Raw genomic sequence first — 25,808 nt, 5'->3', positions numbered from 1 at the left:
GCGAATCGAGATCCCTCTGTGAGAGATAACTGTCTTCACTGTTTAAAACGCCATCGACGTTAATGTCGTCTGTAAGCTCACCTACCGTGTATTGTATAATCTGCTATAAATGGTCGATTTAGTTGACAAAGATCACTGGTCCCACCACCGACACCCTATGAATCCGAACATATCAGTCAGACAATTTCCGCTGGGTCCCACACCATTACACAGAGTAGTCTACCAAGTGAAAAAAAAATCAAAATGGTTCATTGTCTTCCCTGTTCACATTGTCTGCTATCCTGTTCTCATGAAACGTCCTGGTTCCACAATAAAAATATAAACACTGCTCCGCCCATGACCGCACGAAACTGCAGAGCGTTGTGGAAAGAGCTGAGCCCAGCTCCGAAACCAGCCTTCCCTCCATGAACTCTTTCAACACATACTGCTGTTTCGATAAAGCACCCAGCGTCATCAAAGGTCCCCGGACATTCTGTCTTCTGCACCCTCCCATCGGAGGGAAAATGCGGAAGCATGTCTCAAGAGGCTCAAGGACAGTTTCTACACTACAGTAATCAGACTATTGAACGGACCCCAAATACGATAAGATGTACCCTTGACCTCAAATCTTCCTCTTCGTGGCTCTTGAAACTTATATTCTGCCTGCACTGCAATTTCTCTGTAATTTTGATACTTTATTCTGCATTCTGTGGTTGAGTAACCTTGTTCTACTCCAATGAAGTGACCTGTATCTATGGATGTGGGTGGGATCTCTCCTGTCTGTGATGTATATCAACGATCTGGCTGAGAATGTGGATGGGTGGTTTGCTATGTTTGCGGATGATATATTGATGGGTGTTGTGTTCGTTTAGAGGACCTGCAAAGAATTCTGTAGGACATGGATCAGTTTCTGATACGGGATGGAGCAATGGCAGGTAGTGTTTAGCACGGACAAACGTAAAATGTTGCACCTTGGTAGGTCAGATGTTCAGAGACAGCGCACTATTAAAGCCTAAATCCTAAAGAGTGCTGTTCAGCAGAGCGATCTGCAGTCCGATGCCATAGTTCATGGCCATGCTTTCTGACAGGACAGTGAAGATGTCTTATATCATGATTGCCGTTATTAGTTGGGGCACAGCGTTAAAAAGTTCTGCTGTTATAATGCAACTTTATAAAACATTCTAGTTGTGCTGAATCAGGCGTATTGAATCTCATTCCCAAATGCGAAATGTCTAACACCAGAGGGAATGCTTCCTGGACAGCATTGTCGGCCGAAGGGCCGGTTCCTGTGCTGTACTGGCTGGTCAACGATGCAGGATGTTCGCAACACGGAAAGCCTTGTTAAATGTCCAGGTTCTCAAGTCTTGGCCGCAGACAGCAGAGTTCCCAGTGCGGATCCGTGGGTAACAACACCAGTCACGGACGTGTGCCCTCTGTGTTTTGTGGACAAGCCAGTACGGAAACTAAATTCCCAATTCACTGTGAATCCCAGCCATCAAAATCTTGTGAATGGATCTCCCATGAGAGAGACTTTCTCAAAGGCCCGTCCTCTATCTACTCTCACCTGTCTTTTACTCTTTATTTACTTGAAAAAATATTTTAGCATTCTCTTTGATATTATTTGCTGATGCATGTATCGTTCAACACAATACATGCACTACCCGTGCCTGATCTGTCATCCCCGGTCAAATCAGCCCGACAATGAACCTCCGATCTCACACCATCTAGAATCTCCTTGTCTCTTCTATCTTAAACCGTCCCTATCTTCCCTTCTCCCTCCCTCTGTCACTCCTCCGTTCCTTCTCTGTCTCTCCCGATCTCCCTGCCTTCCATCTTCCTGAGCAATCTACCAACTGGGACCTCGTGTTTGGACTTGTTAAGTTCAGCGTACATTATGCCTACAAATCCGCACAAGCCAGTCAATCAAATCTCTCTGGGTCCCACACTAATCTACAGAGTAGCCAACAAAGTGGAAACATTAAACGCCTTATTGAGTTCCCTACACATCACATCTACCACCCTGCTCTCATGAACCGTCCGGGTTCCTGAATCCTAATATTGAAATTGCTCCACCCCTGAGCTCAAGAGACTGCTGAACACTGTGGACACAGCTGAGCACATCTCGGCAACCAGCCTCCCCTCCAAGAACTCTGTCTACACTTCCTGCTGTCATCATGTTCAAAGAACCAACCACCACCACCCTGGACATTCTGTCTTCTACACCCACCCCATGGAAAATAAGATACGAAAGCATGTCTCACTTGAACATAGAACATAGAAATCTACAGCACATTACAGGCCCTTCAGCCCACAATATTGTGCCGAACATGTAATCTATTCTAGGATCTGCCGAGAATTTCCATAGCGCATAGCCCTCTATTTTTCTAAGCTCCAAGTATCTATTTAACAAAACTCTTAAATTACCCTATTGTTCCCAATTACACCACCGGTAGAGAGTTTGCGGAGGCATTAACAATGATGTTTTAAGAACTGATAGATTCTGGCATTGTACCGGATGACTTAAAATTGCACATGATAATCCGCTATTTAGGAAGGGTGTACGCAGCAGAAAGGAAACTACAGACCAGTTAGCCTGACAGCAGAGGTTAGGAAGTTGTTGGAATCCATTGTTATAGATGATATCACGGAATATCTGGAATCAAATGATAAGATAGGTCAAAGCCAGCATGGTTTCCTGAAAGGAAAATCCTGCCTGAATACCCTACTGCAATGTTTTGAGGAAACTACAAGCAGGGTAGTCAAAGGAAATGCAGTAGACATGGTGAACTTGGATTGCCAGAAGGCCTTTGGCAAAGTGCCGCACATGAGGTTGCTTAGGAAGATAAAAGACCATAAAAGTATAGTGGGGAGACACTAGGGTGTGTGGAGCATTGACTGATCGGCAGAAAAGAGAGACTGGGAATAAAGGGATCCTATTCTGTCTGGCTACCGGTTACCAGTGGAGTTCCACAGGGTTCGGTGCTGGAATCGCTGCTTTTTGCGATGTATGCCAATGATACCCGGCGACACACTTCTAGGTGGAGTAGCGAGTAGTGTTGAGAAAGCAGAGATCCTTTAGACAGGCTTAGATAGTTTAAGGGAATGGGTAACTAAGTGGTAAATGAAATACAGTGTTGGAAAGTGCATGGTCATGCAGTTTGGCAGAAGAAATAAACGGGCAGACTATGATTTTGATGGGAAGAGTTCAAAATGCAGAGATACAAATGGACTTGGGAGTCTTTGTGCAGCACCCTAAAGTTTAACCTCCAGGTTGAGTCATGGTGAAGATGGTGAGTGCAATGTTAGCATTCATTTCTGGAGGTATAGAATATAAGAGCAGGGATGTGATGTTGAGGCTCTATAAGACACTCGTGAGACTACACTTGGAGTATTGTGTGCAGTTTTGGGATCCTTATTTCAGTAAAGGTTCAGAGAAGATTCACAAGAATGATTCCAGGAATGAAAGGGATACCGTATGAGGAACGTCCGGCAGCTCTTGGTCAGTATTCCCTGGAATTCAGGAGAATGAGCGAGAATCTCATGGAAAAGGTCCGAATGATAAAAGGCCTGAACGGATTACATATGGCAAAGTTATTTCCCATGGTAGGGGAGTCTAGGGCAAGAGGCGACGAGTCAGGATTGAAGGACGGACTTTTAGAACTGAGATGCAGGGGAATTAATTCAGTCAGAGGGTGGAAAATATCTGTGGTATTTGTTGCCACCAACGGCTACGGAGGCAAAGTCCTAAGGCAGAGACAGAGAGGTTCCCCTATCAAAGGGTACGGGAGAAGGAAGGGCTGTGGGGAAGCCTGGAAGAATTGGTTCAGCCCATGACTGAATGGCGGAGCCGACTCGTTGGAACACATGGCCTGCTTCTGCTCCTATATTCTATGGTCCTATGGTCTTATGATTTCCCCAGCCACCCATCTCTATTTTCAGTCATTCACATCACAAACAACCTAACACCCGCTTGTATATGTAAATGATAATCAACCTTGCGATTTATCTTTGTAAAAATATATTGATATTTGTTTAACATAGGCTCTGGCACTGTAAACCACTACTTTACCTACCACTCTTCCTCTTGCATTCAGCCAGGACAGAAAGGAACGTAGCAGAGCCTGAAAATCCCCACAACATGTTAATCCCCACAAGACCGTCATACTTCTAATGTGTGAAAAAAGAACAGAGGTTGCAAACCATAATACAACTACGACTAAAATAATAAAACCTTAACCCTCACTTTATCCGCTCTATCTCACCAAATTAATCTCTCTGCATCTGTCCCTCTCGCACCCTCTGCCACTTTTTTCTCCCCTCACTCTACCCCTCTCTCCCTGACTTTCCATAACGTTCTCACACTTATCACTCTCATTTCACTTATAACCGCTCTCCCTCCGCTCCTTCCCCACTGCCTGTTGAATTTCTCCCTTATTTCTGTCCCCCCATTCTCTCCCATTTTCCTGCCCATAGACTTCATCTCACCCTATTTCCGCTCTTCATCCATCTCTCTATCTGCTGCTCATTCTCCACGTCTTTCTCTATTCACTTCCTCATCTCCCTCATATTATCTTCTTGTCTCTCAATCCACACCTTCCCTGCCCCCCAATCCCCTTGCCCTTCTATTTGTCTCTCTCTCTCACAGTCTCTTCCATTCTCTCCCAGATGGTCTGGACCACACCTATTCTCTGCTGAACCTTCGCCACAATGGACTTCTCGTCGCTAAGGATGAAGATCCTCCTATTGCCTCGGGACCAGGAGAAATGCCAATGACTGCGCAGGCAGGTCAGTGTTCACATTGATGACGCCATTCTGAGGGGGTCTCGTGATATCCGTACAAGTGTACGGGTGATAATGCATCTGCATCGACCATTTCCTCTGCCAGTTTGTTCCATAGACGGAGCACCGTCTGCTTAAAAAAAATTGTCAGTCTGGTCCGCAGTTAAATCTCTTTCTGCTATCACTTCAGAGTTGTGCACACTGATCCTCGATTCTCCAAGTCTATAGAAAATGACTCTGCGCCCTCACCTTGTCTTGCCCCACGTGGTTTTATAAATCCCTGTCAGTCACCCATGAACAAGTTATATAATCCTAACCTGGCTGACTTATCTCCATAACTCAGTCCCTCGAGTCTCGGCAATATCCCGGTAAAGCTTTCTCTGCAATCGTTGCTGCTCAGTGGCATTTCACTTGGAGCAGGTGGACAAAGACTGAACACTTCACTGCACAGTCGGCATACCCTACGTCCTGTACAACTGCAAAAGGACCTCTCGACACCTGTACTCACAGCCTTGACTGATGAAGATGCAATCTTAACCGCCATATAGAACCATAAAACCATAGAACATTACAGCACAGAAACAGGCCGTTTGGCATATCATGGCTGTGCCGAACCATTTTTCTGCCTAGTCCCACTGACCTGCACCTGGGCCACATCCCTCCAAACCCCTCTCATTCATATACCTGTCCAAGCTTTTCTTAAATGTCAAAAGTGAGCCCGCATTCACTAATTCATCTGGCAGCTCATTCCACACTCCCACTACTGAAGAAGCCTACACTAATGTTCCCATTAAACTTTTCCCCCTTTTCCCTTAACCCATGACCTCTGCTTTTTATTTCTCCCCTGGCCTCAGTGGAAAAAACCTGCTTACATTCACTCTATCTATACCCATCATAATTTTATACAGCTGCATAAGTTTATACACGCCTATCAAAGCACCCGTCATTCTCCGTCGATCCAGGGAATAAAGTCCTAACGTATTCAATCTTTCTCTGTAACTCAGTTTCTCAAGTCACTGCAACATCCTTGTAAACCTTCTCTGCACTCTTTCAACCTTATAAATATCCTTCCTGTAATTAGGTGACCAAAACTGCAGGCAATACTCCAAATTCGGTCTCACCAAAGTCTTATGAAAGCTCACCATTATATTCCAACTTTTATACTCAATACTTTGATTTATAACGGCCAATGTACCAAAAGCTCTCTTTACAACCCTATCTACATGTGACGCTACTTTTAGGGAATTTTGTATCTGTATTCCCAGATCCCTCTGTTCTACTGCACTCCTTAGTGTCCTACATTTACCTTGTATGTTCTACCTTGGTTTGACCTTCCGAACTGCAATACTTCACACCTTAAACTCCATGTGCCATTTTCCTACCCATTTCTCCAACTGGTCCAAATCCCTCTGCATGCTTTAAAAACCTTCCTCACTGTCCACTACACTTCCAGCCTTTGTATCATCAGCAAATTTGCGGATCCAATTTGCCACATTATCATCCAGATCATTGATATAGATGATAAATAGCAATGGAGCCAGCACTGATCCCTGTGGCACACCACTAGTCACAGGCCTCCACTCAGAGTAGCAATCCTCCACTACCACTCTCTAGCTTCTTCCATTGAGCCAATGTCTAATCCAATTTACGACCTCTCCATGTATACCTAGCGATTGAATCCTCCTATCAAACCTCCCATGCGGGACCTTATCAAAGGCCTTACAACATCCACTGTCTTCCCTTCATCCACTTTCCTGGCAGCTTCCTTGAAAAACTCTAATAGATTGGTTAGATATGACCTATCACGTACAAAGCACAAACCCTATCTCTTAGTATTCCTTTCAATAATTTACCTACTACCGATGTCAAACTTACCAACCTATAATTTCCCGGCTTACTTTTTGAGCCTTTTTTAAACAACGGAACAACATGAGCTGTCCTCCAATCCTCCAGCACCTGACCAGTGGATATCGACATTTTAAATATTTCTGCCAGGGCCCCTGCAATTTCAGCACTAGTCTCCTTCAAGCTCCAGGAGAATACCTGTCAGGTCTTGGGGGTTTATCTACTCTGATTTTCCTCAAGTCAGCAGCACTCCTCCTCTTTAATCTGTATGAGTTCCATTACCTCCCTACTTGTTTGCCTTGTTTCCATAGACTCCATTCCAGTTTCCTTAGTAAATACAGATGCAAAAAAGAAAAACAATACTTCTCCCATTTTTTTTGGTTCCATACATAGCTGACTTCTCTGATCTTCAAGAGAACAAATTTTATCCCTTACTATTCTTTTGCTCAACATACCTGCAGAAGCTCTTTCGATTATCCTTCAAACTGACTGCCAAAGTAACCTCATGTCTTCTTTTAGCCCTCCTGATTTCTTTCTTAAGTGTTTCTTACACTTTTTTATACTCCTCAAGCATCTTATTTCGTCTTTGTTGTCTATACATGTTATACATCTCTTTCTCCTTTAAATTGCATATGCTCCTGTTCAGCCGACTTCCCCGGCGAATCGAGATCCCACTGTAAGAGGTAACTGTCTTCACTGTTTAAAACGCCGTCAACGTTAATGTCGTCTGCAAGCTCACCTACCGGGAATTGTAAAATCTGCTATAAACGGTCGATATAATTGACAAAGATCACTGGTCCCACCACCGACCACCCGCGAGCAACGCTAGTGACGGGCTTCCAGTCTGAGAAATGAACTGCAAACGTAAATCTTGTTTCCTATCGCCGAGCCAAATGTATACCGGATCAGCCATCCCTCCATGCGTCGCACACCTTCTTCCAGAGCGGTATACCATCTGGGTTCTTGTTAAATTCTACGTACATTACATCCAGCACCTCGGCCTGAGCAGTCCTCCTCAATTAAATCGGTCAGAGAGATCTCCTTGGGTTCCAAACCATCTTCACACCAGTCTCCCATCTGAGCCCTTGTTAATACCCTTGTTCAAGCCTTTGTATGGTACATCCACTACCAGTTCCTGGTCTGTCCTCCACAGTCCAATCCGCCCGAAAAATCTACCTGCGTGTCACGCCACCTGTCATCTCCTTCCCTCTTCTCTGGTTTATTTTCTCAATCTTTCCCTCTGCCGTCCAATCTCACTGCTCCATTCCTTCTTCGTCTCTCTCTACATTCCTGTCTCCTATCTTCCAGAGTGATCTACCATCCGGATCCTGATACGGGACTTGTCAAGCATCCATTATGCCTATCAATCCGAACATATCAGTCAATCAAATTCCCCTGGGTCCCACAACATCACACAGGGTAGTCTACCAAGTTAAAAAAAAAAGTCTTATTTTCTTCCCTATTCACCATGTTTACTACCTTTTTCTCATGAAACACCCTGGTTCCTCACAAAAAATATAAACACTGCTCTGCCCATGACCGCTGGAAACTGCAGAGTGTTGTGGAAATAGCTGAGCCCAGCTCCGAAACCAGCCTCCCCTCCATGAACTCTTTCTACACATACTGCTGTTTCGATAAAGCACTCAGCATCATAAAAAAGGTCCCCGGACATTCTGTATGCTGCACCCTCCCATCGGAGGGAAAATGCGAAAGCATGTATCCGGAGGCATAAGGACAGCTTCTACACTAAAGTAATTAGACTATTGAACTGACCCCTAATACGATAAGATGTGCTCTTGACATCAAATCTTCCTCTTCGCGGCGCTTGAAACTTATAGTCCGCCTGCACTGCAATTGCTCTGTAATTTGGATACTTTATTCTGCATTCTTTGATTGAGTAAACTTGTTCTACTCCAATGAAGTGACCTGTATCTATGGATGTGGGTGGGATCTCTCCTGTCTGTGATTCATATCTGGATTATTTCTAATTATCTGGATAGACAGGGTCTGATTAGCAACAGTCAACATGGATTTGTGAGTGGAAGTTCATGTTTGACAAATCTTGTTGAATTTTTTTGGAAAGGTTACTAGGAAAGTTGGCGATGGTGAAGCAGTGGATGTTGTCTCTATGGACTTCAGTAAGTAATTGACAAGTTTCCACACGGAAGCTTAGTTAGGACAGTTCAACTGTTAGGTATTAATATTGAAGCAGTAAAATTTTTTCGACAGTGGCTGGATCGGAGATGCCAGAGAGTAGTAGTGGATAACTGTTTGTCAGGTTGGAGGCAGGTAAATAGTGGTGTGCCTCAGGGATCTGTACTGGGTCCAATGTTGTTTGTCATATACATTAATGATCTGGATGATGGGGTCGTAAATTGGATTAGTAAGTATGCAGATGATACTAAGATAGGTGGCGTTGGGGATAGTGAAGCAGGTTTTCAAAGCTTGCAGGGAGATTTGGGCCAGTTAGAAATGTGGACTGAAAGATGGGAGATGGAGTTTAATACTGATAGGTTTGATGTGCTACATTTTGGTAGGACTAATCAAAATAGGACATACATGGTAAATGTTAGGGCATTGAGGAATGTAGTAGAACAGAGAGATCCAGGAATAATGGTGCACAGTTCCCTGAAGGTGGAAACTCATGTGGAAAGGGTGGTGAAGAAAGCTTTTTGTATACTGGCCTTTATAAATCAGAGAATTGAGTATAGGAGTTGGGATGTAATGTTAAAATTATACAAGGCATCAGTGAGGACAAATTTCGAGTATTGTGCACAGTTCTGGTCACCGAACTATAGGAAAGTTGTCAACAAAATAGAGAGAGTACAGAGGAGATTTACGAGAATGTTAACTGGGTTTCAGCACCTAAGTTACAGAGAAAGTTTGAACAAGTTAGTCCTTTATTCTTTGGATCGTAGAACGTTGAGGGGGGACTTGATAGAGGTATTTAAAATTATGAGAGGTATAGATAAAGTTGAAGTGGATAGGCTTTTTCCATTGGGAGTAGAGGAGATTCAAACAAGAGGACATGAGTTGAGAGTTAAGGAGCAAAAGTTTAGAGGGGACATTTTTACACAGAGAGTGGTAGCTGTGTGGAACGAGCTTCCAGTAGAAGTGGTGGAAGCAGGTCCGATATTGCCATTTAAAGTAAAGTGGATAGGTATATGGACAGGAAAGGAATGGAGGGATATAGGATGAGTGCAGGTAGGTGGGACTGGGTGAGAGTAAGCGTTCGGCACGGACTAGAAAGGCGGAAATGTCCTGTTTCCGTGCAGTAATTGTTCTATGGTTGTATATATGAACGTTCTGGATGAGAATGTAGATGGGTAGTTAGATAAATTTGTAGATGATAGGGTGATGGGTGTAGTGGATCGAGTAGAGGACCTGTATTCAATTCCGTTGGAGATGGATCACTTTCTGATATGGGATGGAGGAATGGCTGACGATGTTTAACCCGGACAAACGTAAAATGTTGCACCATGGTAGGCGAAATGCTCAGAGATAGCACAAGATCATAAGAGTAACAGAGGGTATCATTCCCAAATGTGAAATGTTTAACACCAGAGGGAATGCTTTTTGGACAGCATTGCCAGCCGAATGGCCTGTTCCTGTGCTGTACTGGCTGGTCTACGATGCAGGATGTTATAAACACACAAAGCCTTGTTAAATGTCCAGGTTCTCACAGGTCTTGTCCACAGACAGCAGAGGTCCCAGTGCGGATCCGTGGGTAACACCACCAGTCACGGACATCCGCCGGCCTCTGTGTTCTGTGGACAATCCAGTACGGAAACCAAATTCCCGATTCACTGTGAATCCAAGTCATCACAATCTTGTGAATGGATCTCCCATGAGAAAGACTTTGTCAAAGGCCCATCTGCAGTCAACTCTTTATCTCTCCATTGAACCGCGTGATCAACCCGAGATCCCTTTCCCTGTCGACAGTTAAGGGTTCCGTCGTTAACTGTCTCCTGTCCCTTCACATTTAACGCCCCAAAGGACAATACCTCATACCTACCTGAGCTAAACTCCGTTTGAAATTTTCCACCCAGATCTACAACTGATCCATACCCCACCGAATCTATTGGCGATATTCCGCACTGTCCACAACACCACCAATCTTTGTGTCTTCTGAGATTTTACACCCATCCATCGCTATTTGCATCCAGGTCAATCACACCCATCACAAACACCGAATGGTCCGGATGCATATGTATACCACTTCCCACCATCTTTTCCCTTTGTTCTCAAAATATATTTTGTTTTATTTTTTGTTGAAAAACATTTCGGAACAGGCACTTCCGGCCATTCAGGCCGCGCTGCTCAACAATTCTCCGAATTATTCCGTTTTCTGATGACTGTTCAATTTACAATAAGAAATTAACCAACCTACCGGTATGTCTTTGGGGTGTGGGAGGAAACCAGAGCGCCCGGAGGAAATCCACTCGCTCATGGGGGAGAAATTGGAAACACCCTGCAGGCAGCGACGGGAAATGAACCCGGGTCGCTGGTGCTGTAAAGCGCTGCGCTAACCATCACGTGCCCGTACCGCCCTTCTGCTTGTCAGCAGCCACAAAACAAAGAAACACAATGGAGTCCACGAAAATCCCCACGACATTGTAATGCCCACAAGACCGTCATTTATCTCATGCGTGAAAAAGGACCAAAGCGGGCGAACAATAATACAGCTATGAAAAATAATAAAACCCTGACAATCACTCAATCCACTCTTTTGTACCCCCTCCTCTCTCGCTTCCTTTCGCTCTTCCCCCTCTCTCCCATTTTTCCTCCCCTCACTCCCCCTGTCTTCCCCACTCGTTCACTGTCTCTCTCACAAATTCCACTCACCGTTCACTCATAACATCGCTTCCTCTTCTCATGCAGCCATTCCCTGTCTCCGTTCTCTTCTCGTTTTCCTTCGCCCCGTTCGCTCACATTTTTCCCCCATCGCTCCCCTCTCACTCTCACCATCTTCTCCTTCTGTTTATCTGAATCGTCTCTCCACAGGTCAGCATAAACAGGAACCGAAGGAGAACATCGGAATTACACCGTGCTATAAGATCTGTCTACTCTCTCTATTTACGTTCGTCCTCTTCGCGATCGTGGTCGGGCTCTCGATCCATGGTGAGTCGAACGGACTCCGGTTGGAGTCAGACCGTAAGCTGGGAGTGTGGAATAAAACGTTAGCTAAAACCTCACAGTGCCTCGTCCACGCCGCTCAACGTGTCACAACTGTCCCTCACCATGACACTGAAACGTACTGTACCGTGACACCGAGACGTACCTCACCGTGACATTGTCACGCCCCTCACCGTGAAACTGACGCTTCCCTCGCCTTAACAGGAACACAGCTCCCACCACGACACCGTTACGTCCACACCGATTCCCCCTCACCGTGAAACTGATACTTCCCTCACCTTGACTGGGACACGGCTCCCACCATGACACCGTTACGTCCACACCGTGACACCGAAAAATACTAAACTCTGAATCCAGACGGCCAATTCCCCGTGGACCCATCAAACACCCCCGGCTCCACACCGTGACACCGACTCCCGGTGGATCCCCTGTATCATAATCCTCTGGCAAAGCCTCTCCTGAGGGACCCATCAAACACCCCCGGCTCCAACTTAATCGATCACATTCGGGAGAGGTGACAAAATGTCTGGAATCAGAGAGACGCTTGTCAGCCCTGGGAAGTCAAGGGATTTGTCTCTCAGAGATGAGGCTCAATGTAACTGAGATTGAGAGAGAGGGAGGGGATGATCGTGGTGGAAGGAGAGACCGCGGCTGGTAGGTGGAAAAGAGTCCCAGTGGGGGTCGCGGCTGAATTCACCCACACACTGAAAGAGAACATGGGAAATATATCGAACCGTTGGATCTGCCAACTCTGCCTCGTTACGTCCGCCATTATCGTGATTGTTGCCGGGCTCTCGACCCACGGTGGAAGTAGGTTCTAAATAAATTGTTACTGTGAAACACCACAGGGACACCGACTCGCCCTTCACCGTGTCACTGAGACACATACACGCTCCTCAAAGTGACCCGCGCAGCTCCGCACCGTGACAAAGAATGACACGTTACTGTAACATCCCTTACTGAGACGGTATCACCCCTCAACATACCACCGATGCACCGCTCACTGAGGCAATTATCCACACCTCGCCCTGACACAGGCAAACCTTCACAGTGATAGCGACACGGAAATTCACAGAGAAACCTTCATCGACGCACACCTCAGCGTGACACGGTCATACCTACCGTAGCCATGACATGCCTCTCACCGTGACACAGACACACGCCACACCATGACACAGATACTCTAACAACCGTGACATCACCACGCCCCTCACTCTGACATTTCCCTCGCTGTGACATCGAGATACACTTCACTGTGATCCGGCACACCTCTTGCTGGGGTACAGAAACAATTAACACAGTGACACCGACACTCGAACAAGTCCCGCACGATACTTACACAGAACCCCATTGTAACATCAACAAAACCTTCACCAGGATATTGATATATCCCTCAAACTGACAGAGACTCGCCCCTCAAGGTGGCGCCAATTCCTCTCACTGTGCCATCAGCACATCCTTCACTGTGACACCCTTCACCGTGACACGGACACAACACTATCTGTGACCCGTTCGGTAGCGTGACGCTGACTCACGTGTCACTGTAAACGCTAAACATCCTTCACCATCTCTCTCAGTGTCACAAATCCGTCAGTCTAAGATCACCTCCGACGGAAACTACCATAAGATAAACTCAACACTTCAATCCAAGCTTTCTGCGCTCAACTCTAATCTATCCGATCTGAAACGAATGCACAGCGATCTCCGTCACCAGTTCACTGAGATGGAAACGAAGTACAGATCTGTCAACGAAACCAAGGCTCAAATCTGTGAATTGTTGACCAGCAGAAGAGGTGAGGCATCATCTCCCTCTTTCACCCGCTCCTCATCATAGGGCAGGCATGGAGAGAGGAAGCGTCACTCTGTGCTTGACATCGGGAGTGTGTGAAGAGATGGTATGGAGGGTGATTCACTCTGTGTTTGACCCGGTGAGTGTGTGATGGGGCTGCGTGGAGGAAGTTTCACTCTATCACTGAATCCAGCAGAGTGTGATGGGACGTTGTGGAGGTGGATTCACTGTGTGTCTGACCACGGGATTGAACGACGTAATATTACAGCTTCACTCTATGTCTGACTGCGGGAATGTCTGATGGGACAGTATGGATCCAGGTTCACTCTGTGTCTGACAGCGGCATTGTATGATGGGGCAGTGTCCAGAGCGATTCACTTCGTTCTGACCCCTGAAGTGTGCTATTCACCGCGGTGAAAGAGTTTCACTCTGAATCTGTGAGTGTGTGACGGGACGGTGCAGCGGGGGCTTCACTCTCTGTCTGATCAAGTGTGTGTGTCGGGATCCTGGAGAGAAAGCTCAAGTATGTGTCTGACTCCGGGAGTGAGTAATGGGAGGTTGCAGAGGGGGGGGGGGGGATTCACTCTGTGTTTGAATCCGAGAGTGTATGATAGGATCGTGGAGAGACAGTTTCAGTCTGTGTCTGATTCCAGGAGTGCGTGATGATACGTAAGGAGGGAGATTCACACTGTGTTGAACTCGGGAATGTGTGATGAGACCGTGTGGAGACAGCTTCCCTCTGTGTCTGACACTTTGCTCTGTGGTGTGTCGATAAGCTGTTAAGGGACAATCACTCACCCTCTGAGACAGCGGGATATTTTAAAAAAGCGAACAGATTGAGAGGGGAAAGGTCATTTCTTCGGCATTGCGAAGGGGGCACAACTGCGCCAGCGCGTGAAGATCGGCCTCTGAGACAGCGGGAGAGTTCAAAAAGCGAACAGGTTCACCGAGTGGGCGACGGCGTAGAGGAGACAGAGTAGAAAGGCTTTGGTTCGAGAGGCTTCGGCGGGCAGAGACGGAGGACAAGCTTGCTCCCAGTAAGGCCATTTAAGCTCGTTTAATTAATTTAATTAGCTTAGGAGTAGGTAATGGAAGCAGCAGTTAGGGCAGTCGAGTGCTCCGTTTGCAGTTTGTGGGAAGTCAGGGCGAGCACAATTGTCCCTGATGACTACATCTGCAAAAGGTGCATCCAGCTGCAGCTCCTGACAAACCGTGTTAGGGAACTGGAACTGGAGCTGGACTAACTTCGTATCATTTGTGAGACAGAGGCAGAAATAGACAGGAGTTTCAGGGAGATAGTCGCCCCTAAGAGTCAGGAGAGAGTTAGCTAGGTGACTGTCAGGAGATGGAAGGGGAATAGTCAGGAGGAGCAGAGCACACAATAAGTGGACCGTTTTGGCTACTGTTGGTCGGGTCAAACTGCCAGTGACAAGTTGCAGTGGTCACGACTCTAGCAACGAGACTGGACCCTGAGCTCAGAAGGGAAGGAGGGAAAAGCGGAGAGCAGTACTAATAGGAGATTGAATAGTTGGGGTGGGGGGTGTGGTAGATAAGAGGCTCTGTGGGAGAGATCGAGAAACCCGGATGGACTGTTGCCTCCCTGGTGTCAGGGTCCGCGATATCTCGGATCGAGTTCTCAGTATTCTCAAGAGGGAGGGTGAGCAGCCGGATGTCGTGGTCCATGTAGGGACAAATGACGTGGATAGGAAGAAGGAGAAGGTCCTGTAAAGAGTGTTTAGGGAGTTAGGTGCAAAGTTGAAGAACAGGACAGGCAGGGTTGGAACTTCAGGATTGCTACCCGTGCCACGTGCTCGTGAGGCTAGAAATAAGAAGATAATGCAGCAAAATAACTGGCTGAGGTGTTGGTGCAGGATGGAGGGCTTCATGTTTCTGGATAATTGGGCTTTGTTTCAGGGAAGGTGGGACCTGTTCCGACGGGACGGGTTGCACCTGAACTAGAGGGGGACTAGGATCCTTGCGCGAAGGTTTGCTCGTGCTGCTCCGGGAGATTTAAACTAGATTGTTAGGGGGAGCGGAACCAGAGTTTTAGAGCAGATACTGAGGTGGAGGAGGATAAAGGTCATGTGAGAACTGCAAGATTAGTGCACGGAGCAAAGCCAGATCTAATATATAAAGAGGTTTTGAGGAAAGAGAAGCAGAATAAAGGGTATAAATGTAGTAAGGTAGAAGGGCTAAAGTGCGATATTTCAATACAAGAAGCATCAGGAACACAGGTGATGAACTGAGAGCTTGGATACATACATGGAATTATGATGTAGTGGCCATTACGCAGACTTGGCTTGCACCAGAGCAGGAATGTATTCTCAATACTTCTGGTTTTCAGTGTTTTCAAAGGGATAGAGGGGGGAAGGGGGAGGAGGAATGGCATTACTGGTCAGGGAAAATATTAGAGTTACAGAGAGTGTGGGTAATGTTGCAGGATCCTATTTTGAGTCAGAATGGGTGGATGTCAGGAACAAGAATGGAGCAGTTACTCTATTGGAAATATTCCACTGGACCCCAGGTAGCAGCAGAGATACCGAAGAGCAGATCGGGAGGGAGATTTTGAAAGGTAGAAAAATAACAGTCTTATTATCATGGATGTCTTTAACTTCCCCAATATCGATTCGCACGTGATTCGTTCCAATGGCTCAAATGGGACAGAGTTTGATAAGTGTGTCCAGGATGGATTCCTGTCACAATATGTAGACAGGCCGACTAGGGAGAATGTCATATTGGATCTATTATTATGTAACGAACCGGGTCAGGTCACAGATCTCTCAGTGGGTGAGCATCTGGGGGACAGTGATCACCGCTCCCTGGCCTTCAGCATTATCAGGGAAAAGGTATAGTCAGAGAGGACAGGAAATTTTGAGCAGGGCAAATTATGAGGGGATAAGGCAAGAGCTTCCGACTGTGAATCGGGATGATGCTTTTGCAGGGAAATATACTATGGACATGTGATCGATGTTTAAGGATCTCTTGCAGGATGTTAGGGATTCATTTGTGCCGGTGAGGAAGATAAAGAATGGTAAGGTGAAGGAACCATGGGTGACAAGTGAGGTGGAGAATATAGTCAGATAGAAGAAAGCAGCATACGTGAGGTTCAGGAAGCAATGATCAGATGAGTCTATAGAGGAATATAAGGTAGCAAGAAAGGAGCTTAAGAAGGGGCTGAGGAGAGCACGAAGGTGACATGAGAAGATCTCGGCGAGAATGGTAAAGGAAAACCGCAGGCATTCTTCAATTCCGCGAGGAGTAAAAGGATGAAGGAGTGAAGGTAGGACCAATTAGAGATAAAGCTGGGAAGATGTGCCTGGAGGGTGTGGAGGAGAGCGACGTCCTCAGTGAATACTTCTCTTCGGGATTCACCACTGAGAGGGAAATTGATAACGGTGAGGGCAATATAAGTGAGGTTAAAGTTCTGGGCATGTTAATATTAAGGGACAGGAGTTGTTGGAGTTGTTAAAATACATTAGGACGGATAAGTCCCCGTGGCCTGACGAAATACTCCCCAGGCTGTTCCACAGGGCGAGGGAGGAGATTGGTGAAAGTCTGGCCAGGATCTTTATGTCCTCAATGTCCACGGAAATGGGACCTATGGATTGGAGGGAGGCGAATGTTGTCCCCTTCTTCAAAAAAGGTAGTAGGATAGTGTGGGTAACTATAGAGCTTAATGTTACAGAGGTCCGATGTTTCAGACGTGATAGACGCAGAACGATGAAGGGAGGGGTGATGGCATTGCTGGAGAGGGAGAATGTTACAGCAGTGCTCAGGCAGGACATTAGAGGGCTTGTCTACCGAGGCCATTTGGGTGGAGCTGAGAAACAGGAAAGGAATGATCACATTAATGGGGTTGTATTATAGACCACTCAATAGTCAGCGAGAACTGGTGGAGCAATGGGTTCAGACAAGTGACGGAAGTGTGTGCAGGGGACCAAATTTTGAGAGAGCAGTATTTGTATGTCCCTGTCAGGATTAAATGCAAAAGGAATAAGAATAAGGAACCTTGGTTTTCGAGGGATATTGGAAATCTGATAAAGTTGAAGAGAGCCATATATGGCAAGTCTAGGCAACCGAAGCAAATAAGGTGTTTGAGGAGTATAGAAAGTGCAAGAATATACTTAAGAAAGAAATCAGGAGGGCTAAAAGAAGACAGGAGGTTGCTTTGGCAGTCAAGCTGAAGGATATTACTTTTAGCTACTTGGGGTAAAAGAGGCACGACTGCGCAGCCGCGTGATTCAGAGAGCGGAAGTCTTAAAAAGAACATCGTCATATCCAGCGGGCAACGTCGGAGCGGGAGGCGGAGTGGGAGGGCGCAGAGTGGTAGGGCTCTGGCTCAACGGGCTTAGGCAGAAACGGGAAAAGGCTTCCTGCGATCTTTAAGTTATTACTAAATTATTTATTTAGTAATAACAGTAGCATTAGAGGTATGCATTTCGGATTAGTGTTGTGCTTGAAGTGCCAGATGTGGTGACCCTCGGGACTCCCAGACTCTGCAAGGATTACATCTGCACCAGGTGCATTGAGATGATGCTCCTTAAGGACCGTGTTAGGGATCTGGAGCTGCAACTTGATGACCTTCATCTAATTAGGGAAAGTGAGGAGGTGATTGATAATACCTATAGAGAGATAGTGGACAACACCTCTGTGCCAGCCCCCCTCAGAAATCGATATATCGTTTTATATACTGTTGGAGAGGTTGACCAGACATAGGAAGATCATCGCGAACCGGACTCTGGCACTCTACCCAGTGCAGTGATCAAGAGAGCAAGGAGAAATTCAGTAGTTATAGGGGATTCAATAGTGAGGGGAACAGACAAGAGATTCTGCGAGCCGGACATGGATACCCGGATGGTGTGTCGCTTACCTGGTGTCAGGGTACGGGATGTCTCAAATCGGGTCCAGAGTACTCAGAGGAGAGAAGACGAGCAGCCAGGAGCCTTGGTACATGTGGGTACCAATGACATAGACTGAAAAAGAGAGCAGGTCCTGAAGGAAGATTACTGGGAGCTGGTAAGAAAATTGAAAAGCCTGACCTCCAGAGTAATAATCTCATTATGACTGCCTAATGAAAGTAAGAATAGCGGAATTAAGCAGATGAATGTCTGGCTAAGTTACCGGTGCAGGGGGCAGGGCTTCAAATTATTGGATCATTGGGATCTGTTTTGGGGATGGTATGACTTATACAAAAACGATGGGTTACACCTGAACTCCGAGGGGACTAATATCCTGGCGGGATTGTTTCATATAGCTGTTAGGGAGGGTTTAAACTAAGTTGGCAGGGGGAAGAAAACTAGCGTGTTAGGGTCGAGGAAGAGGAAAATAGAAATAAGTCAAAGATACTGTGCAGCAAAGATGGCAAGAAGGACAGGCAGGTGAATAGACAGGAGAGTTTGCTGTGCGATAGAAATATAGCAAAGTCGGTAACAGATACTGATCTAAATGTACTGTACTTAAATGCAGGCAGCATTGGAAATAAAGTGAACGACCTTGTTGTACAGCTACCGGTTAAAAGATAAGACATTGTGACCATCGCCGAGTCATGGCGAAGTGATGGGTGTGATTAGGAGCTGAATGTCCAAGGATTCACAGTGTATAGGAAAGATAGGAAGGTAGGTAAACGGAGTGGCGTGGCCCTGATGATAAGCAATGGTATCAAATCACTAGAAAGAAGGGATATAGGATCAGAAGGAGCAGAATCCTTATGCGTTGTGATAAGAAAAGGCAAGGGTAAAATGACACTAATAGCCGTTATATACAGGCCTCCAAACAGCAGCCGGAATGTGGAGTACAAGTTACAGCCGGAAATTGAAAAAAAGTGTCAGAAGATAAATATCAAGATAATTATGGGGGATTTTAATATGAAAGTGGTTTGGGAAAGTCAGGAAGGTACTGGGTCTCAGGAGAGGGATTTTGTAGAATTCTTATGGGATGGCTTTTTGGAGCAGTTTGACCATAAGCTCACGAGAGGATCGGCTGTTTTGGGTCGGGTGCTGTGTAATAAGCCTGAGGTGATTAGGAAACTAGAGGTAATGGGACCCCTTGGAAGTAGTGATCATAATCTGACTGAGTGAAGTTTTAAATTTGCCCAGGAGAAGCTGGTATCAGCTGTATCGATATTACAGTGTGTTACGTATTCAGGCAACAATAAATATAGACGAGTTAGGCAAGGGTTTTTATAACAAATAACACGTTTATTAAACACTGAAACAAACCCCCTCAAAAGTAAACAAACCCAAACGTAACCGGAAAACAGCTGCTGTGCGACACATTCACAGTTCTTAATAGCGTTGCATGTTCAAACAGTTCTTAAAGCGGTATGCCGAAAGTAAACAGTTCTTTTAAAAGGAGAGACTTTTTAAGGCGATTTAAATTCTCTTCCACGTCGTTGTCCTTCGATTCCCCGGCGTCGAACTTTCCCATGAAGAATTTTATAAAATATAACGGCTTAAAGGAACTGACCTTCTTTCCACACTATTCTCAATCCTTTCTGGTCAACCCAGGGATTAACAGCGAGAATAGTCAACGAAATCCTTCCGAATGAGGATCACATAAGGTCGAACTTTCCACCTTCGAAAATCGGTTCTACTCTATTTTTATCCTCCAAACTTTTCTTCACTCTCCACCAGCAAAGAAACCGCTGGCAATGACCTTTTAAACTCTAGGCATTTTATAAAACTTCATTTTTCTACTAAACTGCGTCATCACATTAAATCACGCAGTGACATGAAGTCATCTTGGCAAATTCCGCCACGAACTGCCCCACCTGACAGGGTGGGTCTTCCTTTTATACCCTGTAAAAAAAAACTGTCACATGACCTCTACTGGCGGGAAAATGACATCACTCCACCATCACAAGACCATTACCTCATGTCCAGTATAACTTCAACCCCAGTCACGTGACAAGGGTACGTAACAAGTGGAACAAAGGAAATTACAGTGGTATGAGAGAGGAACTGGCTCAAGTTGTTTGGAAAAGTAAGCTAGATAGAGGCATGGTAGAGCAGATTTATATGGAATTCTTACAAGAAAAAAGTAATGTTGAAAGGGTTGGACAGAGTAGATGTGGAAATGTTGTTTCCGTTGGTGGTTGAGGCCTAGACAAGAAGCCACCGTCTTAGAAATAGAGGGTACCCATTTAAAGCAGAGTTGAGGAAAATTTCTTTTTGTCAGAGGGTCGTGGATTTGTGGAATTCTTTGCCACATACAGCTGTGGATGCCCAATTATTTAAGATATTTAAGGAGGAAATTAATAGGTATCTAATTAGTCCGCGTATCAAGTGATATGGGGAAAACTCCGGAAAATTTAGCTAGATAGGAGAATGGTTTAGCTCATTGTGGAGTGGCAGAGCACACTCAGTGGGTCGAATGGCCTATTTCTGCTCCTTTGTCCTGGGATCTTGTGATTCCATCATCTAAATCATTGCTATAGAGCATAAACAGAAGCGGTGACAACACCGACTCCTGCGGAACACCACCAGTCACTGGCAGCCGACCAGAAAAGGATCCTGTTATTCCCACTCACACGCCTCAACGTGATACCGACACACCGCTCACTGTAGCACCAAAACACGATTCACCGTGGCGCCGACACCCCGTTCACCATCTCTCTCAGCGTTACAGATCCGTCAGTGTCTGATTGCCTCCAATCAAAAGTACCAGAGTCTTTTGGAAAATTATCAGGATATGGACAGGACCCAGCATCAACGTCAACTGCAACTCCACGAGCTGAACGCAACCCTTAAAACCAGGAAATCCGAGATTCCCGACTGGATCCAAGGACCTGTCTCAGGAATGTTTCGGCCCTCAACAACAACGTCTCCATCCTCATAAGCAAATTGTTTGTCCTCGAAGGCAAGCGCTCCATCCTTGAAAACAAATTGTTGGTCCTGGAAAACATCCTCTCCGTCCTGAGCTCTGATATCTCTGATCAGCATCAAACGCAAACTGATCTCCGAGGCAAATTCAATGACCTCGAAATGAAGTGCAAAAATCTCAACCAAACCAAGACTGAAATCTGCCAACTGCAGAGTAGCAGAAAGGGTGAGGTAATATCACCAATTTCGCCGCACCTAATCAGAAGGCAGAGAGGGAGGGGAGGCTGTAGTCTCTGGCTGCTCTCAGGAATATGCGATGAGACGTGCGGCGAGAGCGACACCTGCTGTCCGAACGCCGGCAGTGCGCAAAGGAACGGTGTGGCGGGACAGACACCTACTGTCTGAACCCGACAGTGCGTAATTGCGGCGCCACAGGGGGAGCTTCACTCTGCCTTCACAGGACGAGCGAAGAAGCTCAAATCCCCAAAATTAGTTGCATAACAGTGTGGAGGGAGCTTCACGCTGTGTCTGACCACAAGAGTGTGTGATGGGACGGCTTTGAGGGAGCTTCACTCTGTGTCTGACCCCGGGAGTGTGTGATGCGAAGGTGTGAAGAGTTCTTCTTTCTGAATCTGACACTCAGCGGATGTAATGGACGATTCACTGTTCTTGTTCCTGATTTCCAGAGCAAACTTGTTCCCAGGACTGGATCAAAAATAAAGGCCTGTGTTATTTCATATCGACGTTTGAAAGTTCTTACGAGGGGGCGAAGCAACTTTGTTCTATCTCTGATTCAAAGCTTCTTGAAATAAATTCAAACGAGGAAGAGGTATGTGTCAGATGGACAGATAATATATCCAGATCAGATCGAATCTTCCTCCACACCTTCCCAACACACACACTCGGGGTTTGACACAGAGTTAATCTCCCTCCCAACGGTCCCATCTCGCACTCCCGGGGTCAGACACAGAGTGAATCTCCCTCCACACCGTCCCATCACACACTCCCGGGGTCAGACTCAGATTGAATCTGCTTCCAGACCGTCCCATCACTCACTCCCGGGGTCAGACACAACGTGAATCTCCCTCCCCACGGTCCTATCTCGCACTCCCGGGGTCAGACACTGAGTGAATCTCCCTCCCCACGTTCCCATCACACACTCCCGGGGTCAGACACAGAGTGAATTTCCCTCGACACCGTCCCATCAAAATCTCCGGGTGAGACACAGAGTGACGCTCCTTACATTGTGATCGATTTCAATCATTAATGATTGCAAATTAATTTCACAGAACTTTGTTAACAACCGTATCCGCGACCACGACAGTTCATACTGGATTGGAACATGCAAAGCGGGGTGAGATTTGGGGTTTTGCCTGATTTTCTAAAGAGATTGGACAGTGGGATTAATTTTGGGGACAGAAACATGTCTGTGGGGGAGGTGGGTTAAGGGGAGCTTTTGGCTGCTGCCTCAATTCAGTGGTGAGAGGTGGGTCACTGCCGATATTTTGGGGACAGAAACGGGTCTATGTGGAGAGAGTAAGACAGTAGGAGTATTCTGTGGCCTGGTATCCCCGTAGGAAGAGACTGGGCAGTGCGATTAATTTGTTGCCCGGCGCAGTCTGTGTGAAGAATATGGAAAGGGGGTGTATTTCGGGGACTGTGGTCTGTAGGTCAGTGGGGAGAATATGCGTCGGTGGGAGTATTTGGGGAGGGACATAGTGGACAGGGAGTGGGATACTGCAATTAATTTTGGACTGACACGTGTCTGTGGGGTGAGATTAGGCAATACGTTTAGTTTGTGACCGACACGAGCCCTTGGTGGAGAGCGGACAGTTGGTTTAATTTGCGGACTGACATGGACCGTGGGAAGAGAGTGAGAAGTGAGAGTGTTTTGGTGATTGACACAGGTCTGTAGGGAGCAGGTTGGACAGTGGGATTATACTGGGGACAGGCACGGAGCTGATCGGTGAGAGTGGGAAGTGCAAGTATTTTGGAGACAGACAGGCGGCCTTGGCAGTTATGGAGAGGGTCAGTGGGAGTATTTCGGGGAATGCGACAGGGCTGTGGGGAGAGTGGCGCAGCTGGATAAGATTGGGTACTGACACGGTTCCGTGGGGAGAGGCTGCGGCTCTGGGAGTAATTGGAGGACTGACAGGGTCCTGAGGGGAGAATATGTGATCGTGGGGTTATTTTGGGGTTATTTTGACACAGCTCTGTGGGTAGAGCGTTGGGCAAGGTATTATTCGGGGACTGTCACAGGGCTGCGGAGAATGCGTCAGTGAGAGTACTTTGGAAACTTTAACAGGTATGTGGGGAGGGAGAGGGTCAGTGGGAATATTTTGGGGATTGACACCGGTCGGTGAGGAGAGCTTAGGTCAGTGGGAGTATTTTGGGGACTGTCACCGGTCGCTGAGGAGAGATTGGTTCAGTGGGATATTTTGGGGACTGTCACCGGTCGGTGAGGAGAGATTGAGTCAGTGGGAGTATTTTGGGGACTGACACCGGTTGGTGAGGAGAGATTGAGCCTGTGGGAGTATTTTGGGGACTGTCACCGGTCGGTGAGGAGAGATTGAGTCAGTGGGAGGATCTTGGGGACTGACACCGGTTGGTGAGGAGAGATTGAGTCTGTGGGAGTATTTTGGGGACTGACACCGGTCGGTGAGGAGAGATTGAGTCAGTGGGAGGATCTTGGGGACTGACACCGGTTGGTGAGGAGAGATTGAGTCAGTGGGAGGAACTTGGGGACTGACACCGGTCGGTGAGGAGAGCTTGGGTCATTGGGAGTATTTTGGGGACTGACACCGGTCGGTGAGGAGAGATTGAGTCAGTGGGAGGATCTTGGGGACTGACACTGGTCGGTGAGGAGAGATTGAGTCAGTGGGAGTATTTCGGGGACTGACACCGGTTGGTGAGGAGAGATTGAGTCTGTGGGAGTATTTTGGGGACTGACACCGGTCGGTGAGGAGAGATTGAGTCAGTGGGAGGATCTTGGGGACTGACACCGGTTGGTGAGGAGAGATTGAGTCTGTGGGAGTATTTTGGGGACTGACACCGGCCGGTGAGGAGAGATTGAGTCAGGGGGAGTATTTTGGGGACTGACACCGGTCGGTGAGGAGAGATTGAGTCAGTGGGAGTATTTTGGGGACTGACACCGGTCGGTGAGGAGAGATTGAGTCTGTGGGAGTATTTTGCGGACTGACACCAGTTGGTGAGGAGAGATTGGGAGTATTTTGGGGATTCACAGCTGTCGGTGAGGAGAGATTGAGTCAGGGGGTGTATTCTGCGGACTGACACCGGTTGGTGAGGAGAGATTGAGTCAGTGGGAGTATTTTGGGGACAGACACCGGTCGGTGAGGAGAGTTTGAGTCCGTGGGGTATTTTGGGGACTGACACCGGTCGGTGAGGAGAGATTGAGTCAGTGGGAGTATTTTGGGGACTGACACCGGTCGGTGAGGAGAGATTGAGTCAGTGGGAGTATTTTGGGGACTGTCACCGGTCGGTGAGGAGAGCTTGGGTCAGTGAGAGTATTTTGGGGACTGACACCGGTCGGTGAGGAGAGATTGAGTCAGTGGGAGTATTTCGGGGACTGACACCGGTCGGTGAGGGGAGATTGAGTCAGTGGGAGTATTTTGGGGACTGACACCGGTCGGTGAGGAGAGATTGAGTCCGTGGGAGTATTTTGGGGACTGACACCGGTCGGTGAGGAGAGCTTGAGTCAGTGGGAGTATTTTGGAGACAGTTACAGGACCTCCTGCTTGAGATGTGTTATCCCTTTTGAAACTCTTTACCCTTCCTTGACAGGAAAGTGGCCTCTAACGTCGTGTACAAGGTGAAATCGGGAAAGTTCGAATGCGGTGAATGTAAATCTAGTTGGCTTGTCAGTTGCAAAGATGATCAGCACCGTTTCATCTGTGAGAAGCCTGCACCTTTGTGCCCGGATATTCCTGAAAAGATCCGGGATCTCTGTCAAAAACCCGTGGAACCGACTTAAATCAAGTGGCATCATTCTCTTACCCCAAGTCCAGCTCTCTCCCAGACTCTGACAAACCCATCCGCTCCGCCTGTCGCCCCTACACTATTCTGCTGTCTCAACCTATGGCTCTCTTACTCGGCATCTCGCTCTTTCTTTACCCTCATTCCTCCAAACTCGCTCTCTCTCATAACTGCTCCACTGCCATCTCCCCTATTTCATCCCCATTTTCCTTCCCCTCACTATCAGGCCACCCGCTCCCTGTATTAAAGGACTGTATTGCATGTTTACCACCTGACTCGCTATCTGTGATTTATCCGCCCTGAGATTTGTATCTTTGCATGATCAGTACGTCGCAAGAATGTAAAATTAATGTAAGATGCAAAAAGAGAACAAATACTGCAAAACTGTGGACGTGGTGCTCATACATTCAAAAATATGATGCCGGAGGGGATGGAGGTGTACCAGAATCCTTGAGATTTCAGTTTCC

General features: G+C 46.8%; 1 protein-coding gene across 1 annotated transcript in view; it reads left to right on the top strand.

Annotated features, from left to right (window-relative positions):
- LOC140720092 (uncharacterized) overlaps nucleotides 1–25,525 on the top strand; it is a 44,629-nt gene extending 19,104 nt beyond the window's left edge. The window contains exons 5-10 of the mRNA XM_073034990.1: nucleotides 4,645–4,764; nucleotides 11,608–11,724; nucleotides 13,317–13,532; nucleotides 22,035–22,177; nucleotides 22,638–22,702; nucleotides 25,150–25,525. Coding sequence (XP_072891091.1) covers nucleotides 4,645–4,764; nucleotides 11,608–11,724; nucleotides 13,317–13,532; nucleotides 22,035–22,177; nucleotides 22,638–22,702; nucleotides 25,150–25,339 — 851 coding nt within the window. The 3' untranslated portion in view covers nucleotides 25,340–25,525. The remainder of the gene's footprint in view (nucleotides 1–4,644; nucleotides 4,765–11,607; nucleotides 11,725–13,316; nucleotides 13,533–22,034; nucleotides 22,178–22,637; nucleotides 22,703–25,149) is intronic.
- Nucleotides 25,526–25,808: the final 283 nt, after the last annotated feature.

This window comes from Hemitrygon akajei, unplaced genomic scaffold (genome assembly GCF_048418815.1).
Source record: "Hemitrygon akajei unplaced genomic scaffold, sHemAka1.3 Scf000036, whole genome shotgun sequence".
NCBI lineage: Eukaryota > Metazoa > Chordata > Chondrichthyes > Myliobatiformes > Dasyatidae > Hemitrygon > Hemitrygon akajei.
This window is presented reverse-complemented; position numbering and strand designations above follow the sequence as displayed.